The sequence below is a fragment of the Triticum aestivum genome, chromosome 7D, assembly GCF_018294505.1.
Source record: "Triticum aestivum cultivar Chinese Spring chromosome 7D, IWGSC CS RefSeq v2.1, whole genome shotgun sequence".
Lineage (NCBI taxonomy): Eukaryota > Viridiplantae > Streptophyta > Magnoliopsida > Poales > Poaceae > Triticum > Triticum aestivum.
This window is the reverse complement of record NC_057814.1, coordinates 16739959-16751656: the sequence shown is the minus strand read 5'-3', so window position 1 is coordinate 16751656 and position 11698 is coordinate 16739959. Positions and strand designations below refer to the sequence as shown.

Genomic DNA, 11698 nt, shown 5'->3' with positions numbered 1-11698 from the left:
CACCAACCGGGACTAAAGGTGGGGCACTGGTCCCGGTTGGTGCCACCAACCGGGACGGAAAGCCTTGCACAACGGCGTGGTGGTGGGAGTTTAGTCCCACCTCGCTAGCTGAGAGAGAGCCGCACCTGTTTATAAGGTGCGGTGCGCCTGAGCTGTCGAGCTCCTCTCTAAAGCAGGCTTACGGGCCTAACCTCTTTGTACATGCCTGTGGGCCTACTGGGCCTTCTGCGGGCCTGAATGCCGCACCTGTTTCTAGTCGTATTCAGGCCGTGGTGGCCCAGTAGGTGGCATAATTTTTATTTTTTTGCCTGTTTTTTGTTTTCTTTTTGCTTTATTTATTTTGTTTTGTTTCTTCTTACAACAAAAAACTTATTTATTTTATTTTATTTTGTTTCTAATTACTTATTTATTTTACTTTATGATAATTCTTTTTGCTATTAAAGTTTATAACAAAAAAAGTTGTTTATGAAAATTATTTTTGCTTTCAATGATTTTGAACAGAAAATACTTCGATAATTTTAGTTGCATCAATTTTATATAATTTTAGTTTCAATAATACTAGAGGTTGCTTATAATGTTTTGAACAGAAAATACTTTGATAATTTTAGTTTCATAAATTTTATTTATGTTATTAAAGTTTATTTTATTTTTTTTCTACTTATATATTTTGTTAAAGTTTATATTATTTTGTTTCTAATTACTTATTTATTTTATTTGTTATTTTTCATGCACCATTTTTCATGCATTTACTGATTATTTTGAGCTATAATACCCTAAAATTGAAAAGCATTTCAAATGAACTCTGAAAAGGTTGAAAGTTGGCATGGTATCATCATTTCATCCACATAGCATGTGCAAGAAAGTTGACAGGGTTACGGCAAAAACTGGATGCACTTCGTGTACAAAACGGATAATCTCTTTCGAAGTATCAGGATTTCATACGGAAACTCGTGTGTTACAAAGGGATTTCATTTTTTTAAACTTATTTGAACTCCTGACTTTTCGTGTGTTCAAAATGCACCATTCAAAGCCACATCATCAATTTTCAACCCTTTCTGACTTCATTTGTTATTTTTCATTCATTTATTGATTATTTTGAGCTATAAGACCCTGAAATTGAAAAGCATTTCAAATGAACTCTGAAAAGGTTGAAAGTTGGCATGGTATCATCATTTCATCCACATGGCATGTGCAAGAAAGTTGAGAGGGTTACGGCAAAAATTGGATGCACTTCGTGTACAAAACGGACAATGGTATCATACTCGTCTGTTACAAAGTTGGCATGGTATCATCATAATAGTTGCGGGAGAAAGTATTCACTTTTTCTTCGCTTGTGTCATTGGCTTATTGCGCCGTAACCATGGATAATCTTCATCGTTTATCAGGATGCTTGGGTCTGCCTTGACTTTGAAGGGAGGAATTTCATGGAACTTTTCATAATCTTCAGACATGTCTGTCTTGCCCTCCACTCCCACAATGTCCCTTTTTTCCGAAAAGAACTATGTGGCGCTTTGGCTCATCGTATGATGTATTCGCTTCCTTATCTTTTCTTTTTCTCGGTCTAGTAGACATGTCCTTCACATAGATAACCTGTGCCACATCATTGGCTAGGACGAACGGTTCGTCAGTGTACCCAAGATTGTTCAGATCCAGTGTTGTCATTCCGTACTGTGGGTCTACCAGTACCCCGCCTCCTGACAGATTGACCCATTTGCACTTAAACAAAGGGACCTTAAAATCATGTCTGTAGTCAAGTTCCCATATGTCCATCATGTAACCATAATATGTGTCCTTTCCCCTCTCGGTTGCTGCATCAAAGCGGACACCGCTGTTTTGGTTGGTGCTCTTTTGATCTTGGGCGATCGTGTAAAATGTATTCCCATTTATCTCGTATCCTTTGTAAGTAAATACAGTCGAAGATGGTCCCCTGGACAACGAGTACAACTCATCACAAACAGTGGTGTCACCTCTGAGACGTGTTTCCAACCAACTGCTGAAAGTCCTGATGTGTTCACATGTAATCCAGTCGTCACACTGCTCCGGGTGTTTGGAGCGCAGACTGTTCTTGTGTTCATCGACATATGGGGTCACCAAGGTAGAGTTCTGTAGAACTGTGTAGTGTGCTTGAGACCAAGAATGCTCGTCCCTGCATATTATTGAGTCCGCTCCTAGCGTGCCTTTTCCAGTCAGTCTCCCCTCATACCGCGATTTAGGGAGACCTATCTTCTTAAGGCAGGAATGAAGTCAACACAAAACCCAATGACATCCTCTGTTTGATGGCCCATAGAGATGCTTCCTTCTGGCCTAGCGCGGTTACAGACATATTTCTTTAGGACTCCCATGAACCTCTCAAAGGGGAACATATTGTGTAGAAATACGGGCCCCAGAATGACAATCTCGTCGACTAGATGAACTAGGACGTGCATCATGATATTGAAGAAGGATGGTGGGAACACCAGCTCGAAACTGACAAGACATTGCGCAACATCACTCCTTAGCCTTGGTATGATTTCTGGATCGATCACCTTATGAGAGATTGCATTGAGGAATGCACATAGCTTCACAATGGCTAATCGAACGTTTTCCGGTAGAAGCCCCCTCAATGCAACCGGAAGCAGTTGCGTCATAATCACGTGGCAGTCATGAGACATTAGGTTCTGAAACTTTTCTCTGGCATATTTATTATTCCCTTTATATTCGATGAGAAGCCAGTCGGGACCTTCATACTGAGCAGGCATTCAAAGAAGATTTCTTTCTCTTCTTTCGTAAGAGCGTAGCTGGCAGGACCTTCATACTGCTTCGGAGGCATGCCGTCTTTTTAGTGCAAACGTTGCAGGTCCTCCCGTGCCTCAGGTGTATCTTTTGTCTTCCCATACACGCCCAAGAAGCCTAGCAGGTTCACGCAAAGGTTCTTCGTCACGTGCATCACGTCGATTGAAGAGCGGACCTCTAGGTCTTTCCAGTAGGGTAGGTCCCAAAATATAGATTTCTTCTTCCACATGGGTGCGTGTCCCTCAACGTCATTCGGAACAGCTAGTCCGCCGGGACCCTTTCCAAAGATTACGTGTAAATCATTGACCATAGCAAGTACGTGATCACCGGTACGCATGGCGGGCTTCTTCCGGTGATCTGCCTCGCCTTTGAAATGCTTGCCTTTCTTTCAACATTGATGGTTGGTCGGAAGAAATCGACAATGGCCCAGGTACACATTCTTCCTGCATTTGTTCACGTATATACTTTCAGTGTCATCTAAACAGTGCGTGCATGCGTGGTATCCCTTGTTTGTCTGTCCTGAAAGGTTACTGAGAGCGGGCCAATCATTGATGGTTACAAACAGCAACGCGTGCAGGTTAAATTCCTCCTGTTTGTGCTCATCCCACGTACGTACACCGTTTCCATTCCACAGCTGTAAAAGTTCTTCAACTGATGGCCTTAGGTACACATCAATGTCGTTGCCGGGTTGCTTAGGGCCTTCGATGAGAACTGGCATCATAATGAACTTCCGCTTCATCAACATCCAAGGAGGAAGGTTATATATACATAGAGTCAAGGGCCAGGTGCTGTGATTGCTGCTCTGCTCCCCGAAAGGATTAATGCCATCCGCGCTTAAACCGAACCATACGTTCCTTGGGTCAGCTGCAAACTCAACCCAGTACTTTCTCTCGATTTTTCTCCACTCCGACCCGTCAGCGGGTGCTCTCAACTTCCCGTCTTTCTTACGGTCCTCACTGTGCCATCGCATCAACTTGGCATGCTCTTCGTTTCTGAACAGACGTTTCAACCGTGGTATTATAGGAGCATACCACATCACCTTCGCAGGAACCCTCATCCTGGGGGGCTCGCCGTCAACATCACCAGGGTCATCTCGTCTGATCTTATACGGTAATGCACCGCATACCGGGCATGCGTTCAGATCCTTGTACGCACCGCGGTAGAGGATGCAGTCATTAGGGCATGCATGTATCTTCTGCACCTCCAATCCTAGAGGGCATACAACCTTCTTTGCTGCGTATGTACTGTCGGGCAATTCGTTATCCTTTGGAAGCTTCTTCTTCAATATTTTCAATAGCTTCTCAAATCCTTTGTCAGGCACAACATTCTCTGCCTTCCACTACAGCAATTCCATTACGGTATCGAGCTTTGTGTTTCCATCTTCGCAATTGGGGTACAACCCTTTTTTGTGATCCTCTAACATGCGATCGAACTTCAGCTTCTCCTTTTGACTTTCGCATTGCGTCCTTGCATTGACAATGACCCGGCGGAGATCATCATCATCGGGCACTGGTTCCTCTTGATCTTCAGCACCTTCCCCCGTTGCAGCATCATTGGGCACATCGTCTGGTTCCTCTTGATCTTCAGCAGCTTCCCCCGTTGCAGCATCACCGTATTCAGGGGGCACATAGTTGTCATCTTCCTCTTCTTCTTCGCCGTCTTCCATCATAACCCCTATTTATCCGTGCCTCGTCCAAACATTATAGTGTGGCATGAAACCCTTGTAAAGCAGGTGGGTGTGAAGGATTTTCCGGTCAGAGTAAGACTTCGTATTCCCACATTTAGGGCATGGACAACACATAAAACCATTCTGCTTGTTTGCCTCAGCCACTTCGAGAAAATCATGCACGCCCTTAATGTACTCGGAGGTGTGTCTGTCACCGTACATCCATTGCCGGTTCATCGGCATGCATTATATATAATTAAGTATGTCAAAAACCATTACAGAACATCATGAATAGATAATTAAGTGACCAAATTAATAGAAGTTCATCATCACATTAAAACCAAAGTACATACATAGTTCTCATCTAACAACATATAGCTCTCCAGAGCATCTAATTAATTAAACCATACATTGAAACTATGTAAAACATTTCAATGCGAAAACAAATGCGATCATAATTGCAACCAAGGTAACAATTGATCCAACGGCATAATGATACCAAGCCTCGGTATGAATGGCATATTTTCTAATCTTTCTAATCTTCAAGCGCATTGCATCCATCTTGATCTTGTGATCATCGACGACATCCGCAACATGCAATTCCAATATCATCTTCTCCTTCTCAATTTTTTTATTTTTTCCTTCAAGAAATTGTTTTCTTCTTCAACTAAATTTAACCTCTCGACAATAGGGTCGGTTGGAATTTCCGGTCACATACCTCCTAGATAAATAAAATCTATGTCACGTTGGTCGGCATAATTTTCATAAACAATAAATGAACCAATAGTTATAAAGATAATATATACCACATCCGAATCATAGACAGGACGAGGGCTGACGGGGGCGGATACCAAAACCATCGCACTATATAATAACAAGCAATAAAATAGTAAGAAAATTAGACAAGTATCTATCTAAAGTAAGAATTTTTTTCTTTCAAAAAGAAGATAAGAACAAGAGGCTCACCACGGTGGTGCCGGCAACGAGATCGGCGCGGGCGATCGACGGCGGTGAAGACGGGAATGGGACATGACGGGCCGCTAAACCTAGACAAATCTCGAGGAAAATGGAGCTTTGAGGTCGAGCTTCGAGAGGAGAAACCTTAACTAGTGTGGCTCGGGCATTTCATCGAACACCTCATGTGCATAGGAGGTGAGCTAGAGCACCACAAAGCCCTCCCCTCGCCGGCCAGAGAAAAACAGAGCACTGGAGTGCTCTGCTCGCGAGTGAGGGGTATATATAGGTACCTCATTGGTCACGGTTCGTGGCATGAACCGGGACTAAAAGGCAGCCTGTGGTCCCGGTTCAAGCCACCAACCGGGACCAATGGTGGTGGGCCAGGAGCGAGGCCCATTGGTCCCGCTTCGTCCCACTAACCGGGACCAAAGGGGCCAGACGAACCGGGACCAATGACCTCACGAGGCCCGGCAGGCCCGTGGCCTCACGAACCGGGACCAGTGCCCCCATTGGTCCCGGTTCTGGACTGAACCGGGACTAATAGGCTGACCCGGTCTGAACCAAAGCCCTCTTTTCTACTAGTGCAGGCGCCACCTTGATGGGAACAATATCACAAAATATTAGCAAATAATTCATGGTGATGTGATGAGCTTCATGCTATTGGTGTTTCTCGGTTGCACCAACTTGGTTCATGCGGAAGCATGCCTTGGTCCACACAGATTATTTGCTAACATTTTGTGACACACGCATATTTCTTGTTTTTGTAGATTTTTTCGACAAAGCTCGTTTCTGTAGATAGCTAAATTAGGAGATGATTTAATTATATCACTTCATGTATGCTGGAAGGGAAATTAGGCTGCCCATAGTGGGAAGTAATACCTCCACAGTGCATAGTACCATATGACCTTATTTACAGCCATTCAAGACATATACTAGTGACACTCACAAAAAATAAGACATATACTCCGCATGAATCTGTGTAGACCAAGGCATGCTTCCGCATGAACCAAGATTGACGATGCTTCAATTTATATTGATACGATACTCAATAATTTTTTTCATTTAATTCTATGTCACCTCATCAAAATTGCTTAGTTGGCATGATACTAGTTATGATACTCCCTCCGTTTTTATTTACTCTGCATAGTAACTTTGGTCAAAGTCAAACTTTGTAAACTTTGATAAAGTTTATAGACAAAAAATATTAACATATAAAATAGCAAATCAATATCATTAGATTCATTATTGAAAATACTTTCACATCAAATAGATTTGTTATTGTAAATGTTCATATTTTTTTATAAACTTGGTCAGACTTTATGAAGTTTTGACTTAAGTGAAATCTCAAATACTACTCGCCAAACACTTGCACAATTCCGACTGCGAAGCGCTTGACACACATGATGGCTTGGCTCTCACCCATAGCCAAGTGACCATCAACTAGATCAGCCGGTATACCGTATGCCAACATACGCAAAGCGGCTGTCACCTTCTGAAAGGTGCTATGCCCGAGCTCTCCGGCGGCATTCCTCCTTTGCTGAAAAAAGCGGTCATGGCTCGCTAGTTTCTCCGCAATGCGCCTGAACAACTCGGTGCTCATCCTAAACCGGCGACGAAAATACGACTCGGGGTATGTGGGATTCTCCGCAAAATAATGCCTGATCAATCAGTTGTGGGCATCGATCCTATCCCTCCAAATTTTCTGCCGACCCATAACCGAACCACCGTGCTTCGGTTTTTTATTGATATGCATAGCTAGGATCACTGCAAGATCCTCCTCCTCTTCCATATCAAATTCTTCTTCGGAAGAATCATACGACGAACTCATCTACAATGTTCAATACTATGCTATAAAAACTACAATCAACACACACGAAATTCGCGGCTTTTGAGCAATACATACCTTCTAGACGTTTTGTCGAACACCTTGCGGGCGCCGAGCGGCAGCGAGCGCTTGGGCGCTGTTCGTCGGAGGACGGACGCGCGCGAGGAGCGGCGGGACTAGAGGGGGGGCGGAGAAGCCACCGCGGGGCGGGGATAGGCCGGGGAAGCGCCGGAACGGTCGCCGGGTGGCGCGGTCGGCGGCGGCGGCGCGGCTGGATGGGGGGTGGGAGCTGTGAGCGAGCGCGCGAGAGTCCAGCGCGCGGGAGCGGGCGCAGCAAATAAGCGGCGCGCGATTGAGTTTCGGCCCGCGCGCTGAACTACATATGCCGCGCACGCTGTTTTTGCGCGCCCGCTGGAGCAACTATACCGGTTGCGCGCGCGCTAAAACGAGCAATTTTGCGGCACGGCGCTAGTTTGGCGCGGCTGTTGAAGATGCTCTTATATGATGTTGGCTTTATAAAGACTACAGGCGACATGGACATGGCTGTAGAGCCGGCTGCTGCCTCTCTTATTATCCTTGCTCTAACATATGCTTCTTGCCGACGTTCTTGGATATTTTAGGTACACTGCCTGCATGCTGCATATTAGTTGGCCAAGCAATATTATACTAGTTTAACATTCACTTCCTTAATTTTGCTGTCTCTTGTTATGGCTCTCTCATTGCTTGATTTTACCATTTTTCACGCACTCAAGTATCACGTATGAAGTCTTGCTCACTACTTGCCTAGTAATGTCGCAGCAAGGGGTGGAAGACCTGCCAGTCAAGGTGACTTGAATTTGGCAGCCTTACTATGTCATGCATGACGTGAGCTGCAGTACATACTACTGCACTGTCTAGCCTGAGAGGGACAGACTGAATCCGACAAAGCCACGTATACATGGTAGCACCTACCACATACAATAATTTATTACTTGCATGTCCAGCTCATGCATGCATAATTCTGCTAGTAAGACTAGCCACGGTGGAAAGTAACATACATTAGTAACATACACATATCGTTAGACTATATTACTACCTTCATAGTGGATAGTAACTTAAGTGTGGTAACATGCACAGCTTCAGTTATTAGGTTATAAATGCATATTGCATTGGGACATGTGATGTTACAGTAACTAGCTAAGTTACTCAAACTACCTCTGTCCTCATTAACTCATTGTCACATAAGCAAATTTGTTGAGTTGGACTCGATGTTACTGCTGAAGTTACTTCCATTGTGGCTAGTTTAACACGTACACTTCCTTAGCTAAGTTCAGCGGACATGAATTAAATATATTTTACTGCTAGCTACTGTAACAAATGCTCCTTGCCGATGACCTTGGATATTTTAGCTAGTACACTGCCTGCATGATGCATATTAGTTTCTTTTGCGGAGAGCATGATGCATATTAGTTGGTGAAACAAGATTATAGTTTAACACCCTCCTAATTTCATTCAACCAAAAAAATGCTCCCAAGTCTTTTACATTAATCCTGTAAGTGTCATTCTTTATGAACAGTAGCCAGGCCAAGATTGGCTAAGGCCACGAGCGAGAAAGTAAAGGTCAAAAAATAACTAAAACAACCTAGTTTCAAGGCATGAGCAATTTTAACATGGTAAGGTAAGAGTAACTCAAACCCGCTACTTAATAATAAAATCACCAGCTCAGTCATAAAAGGAAGTAACTTAGACTGGTGGGTAGTGTCATACGTGTGATGACATAGAGAAGTTCGTTCATTACTTTGTAGAGTTATTTTATATTCGGAACCGCCATGTGATGATAACATATTATATTACTTCATTTGCATCTCTTCTCACTAGTAGAAAAAGGGCCTATTGTCCCGGTTCGTAAGGGTCATTTGTCCCGGTTTTTGAACCGGGACTAAAGTGTCGGTACCAATGCCCTAGACCTTTAGTCCCGGTTCTTACACAAACCGGGACAGATGGGCCTCCACGTGGCCGGTGCGGCAAGCCCAGGCAGGAGGCCCTTTGGTCCCGGTTGGTGGCACCAACCGGGACCAATAGGCATCCATGCGTCAGCATTTTAGGGGCTGGGGTTATTGTTTTATTTGAAAGGGGGGGGGGTTTGGGGGTTTTGGGGGGTTAATTTAGGTGTTTCATATATTGTGTTAGCTAGCTAATTAATAGAGAGAAGTGTCCTCTCTTATTTCCGTGCTTGGTCGACGCTACGTACTATATACGTATAGAGAGGACTAGACACGCTAGCTAGTAAGCAAATGAAGGAAACAGAGATCGTCATGAACATATGCATACAGAGAGAAGTGATATCGACCACCTCTCCTTCTCCGAGAGATTGGTCGAACAACAAATTCTCTTATATCTATCCGACACTACTGGCTATATATATACAATAATTATCTCTTATAATATAATCTCCTAATTATATATGAACACAGGGTCCACATGGTATTCTCCGTCTTCAGCGATCACGTGGTCAAGGAAGAATGCCGCCAATTCCTCTTGAATTGCTCGCATACGATCTGGTGCTAGGAGTTCATCCCGCATCCGAAAGATCTAATTTGAAGAAGGGGGTCAATACATATATATATGAATAAATGAAACTCAACACAAATGATGGTAATAAAATAAAATTGTGAATATTATTGCTTACGCACTTCATATTGTTCGTCAGAGTAGCCCCGCTCACAGGTCGTGTGGCGGATGGACTCGCAAACGTAGTATCCACAGAAATCATTCCCTTATTCCTGCCACAACCACTTTACAAGAGAAGAGGTCAATCAAACTGATAAGCAAGCATGCTAAATGGTATTGATGAAACTGGCGCTTGAATCACTAGGAGATGCGCGGAACATGCTACTATAGTACTTACTTTCGGGTGTCAAAATTGCAGCTTCTTCGGCAGTCCCGGAGCTTTTTTGGTGAATTTTCTCCAAACCCTGCCAGACAAAGAAAACAATTACTTGATATCAGGAAATGAACAAAGTTGCTGATATGATGGATAATGATCGATTTAACTTACTTCTCGAGCATCTGAGTCATGTCCGCATAGTCCTGGGGATCTTTTCGTCTCGAGTCTAAGACGGTTACTACTCCCTGCTCAAGCTTAATCTCTAGGAGAATATAGTGGAAGCTGCACACGCATGCATAAGTCATCAATTACATTACTATAACCTGGACTAATAAGGGAAACCGAATATGCACAAGACAGTAACACTCACTTGAAGTTGTAAGGAAAGAGTATCATATCTTTGTTTTCATTTATTACCAACGATCGTAGCAATTTGGCCTCGGTATTTTTGGCATGATATTTAACCTCAGTTGCATCTATGAGATTTGTGTTAATGAATCCAATATCACCGATTTGTCTTTTCTTCAATTCGGCGATCTTCAATCTGCATAATATAGTGAGGATAATTATAAATACATGCAATGAAAGAGCTGACCTATATAGAGAGACTTAATGACAGAAGTAGTACTACTTACAGACAGTAGCAAGTGACCGTTGATTTATCGAGGGCCTTTTGATTGAAAAACTGGAAGAACTCCTCAAATGGAACATTCAACAGTTCAATTCCAACGAGGTCATGCTCCTCTTTAACACTCAGCATCAAAGTATCCCTCCCACTACAGGAATCAGCTACTTTGCCGTCTGCCACGGCAGACGGCAAAGGCAAGGATGGCGGACGATAAAGGCCTTTGCCGTCTGCCGCGGACGGCAAAAGACTCCGGCAAAGTAGGCTACGGTAAAGAGCATCTTTGCCGTCTGCTTTCTGAAGCAGACGGCAATGGGGCCTTTGCCATCAGCGGCTGATGGCAAAGATGCCCTCCCTTTGCCGTCTGCCAAATGCAATCCTTGCCGTCAGCCTCGTAAAATCACGGACGGCAAACAACTTAGTAAATATTAAAAAAAAACGTTCGGTGAGCAGCCTGTCCGGCGTCTTGCGTTTGGCGTGTCCGGTGCCCGGCGAGCAGTACTCCAACAATACAAACCGACGAGAGGAATGAACGGACGACGATAAACACTACAGTACCATCAACACTTGCTCCAAGAATCGACGAATGAATTTCACAATACATTACCCACAAACACTACAGTATACACGAACAAATTACAAGAGATTTGATTTAACGAGGAGCTCCAATCCGCCCGCGGCTGCACCGGAGCTCACCACGCTCATCCGGGCGCTGGATCCGGTTGCGACCCCTCCCTTCGATGAGGGCCAGGACCCAGCACCCTTGGTTGCGGGCAGAGCTGCCGCAGGCCGCCGCTGCTCGAGGTGGCAGGGGCAAACGGGGACCGGGCCAGGCACGGCGGCGTCGAGGGCGAAGAGAGAAGGGGCCGGCGCCGGCGGGCGAGGTGGTGGCCGGAAGGGGCAATGGGGGCCGGGGCCGGCGGGGGCAAAAGGGGACGGGGCCGGGCACGGCGGCGTCGGGGGCGAAGAGAGAAGGGGCATGCGCCT

General features: G+C 44.6%; 1 protein-coding gene across 1 annotated transcript in view; it reads right to left on the bottom strand.

Moving 5' to 3' along the window:
- Positions 1–11692, bottom strand: part of LOC123170629 (probable glutathione S-transferase GSTU6) — a 19747-nt gene extending 8055 nt beyond the window's left edge. The window contains exons 1-2 of the mRNA XM_044588460.1: positions 11408–11692; positions 11229–11327 (exon numbers count right to left, since the gene is read on the bottom strand). Of these exons, the coding sequence (XP_044444395.1) occupies positions 11229–11327; positions 11408–11692 (384 nt within the window). The remainder of the gene's footprint in view (positions 1–11228; positions 11328–11407) is intronic.
- Between the last annotated feature and the right edge of the window lie 6 nt (positions 11693–11698).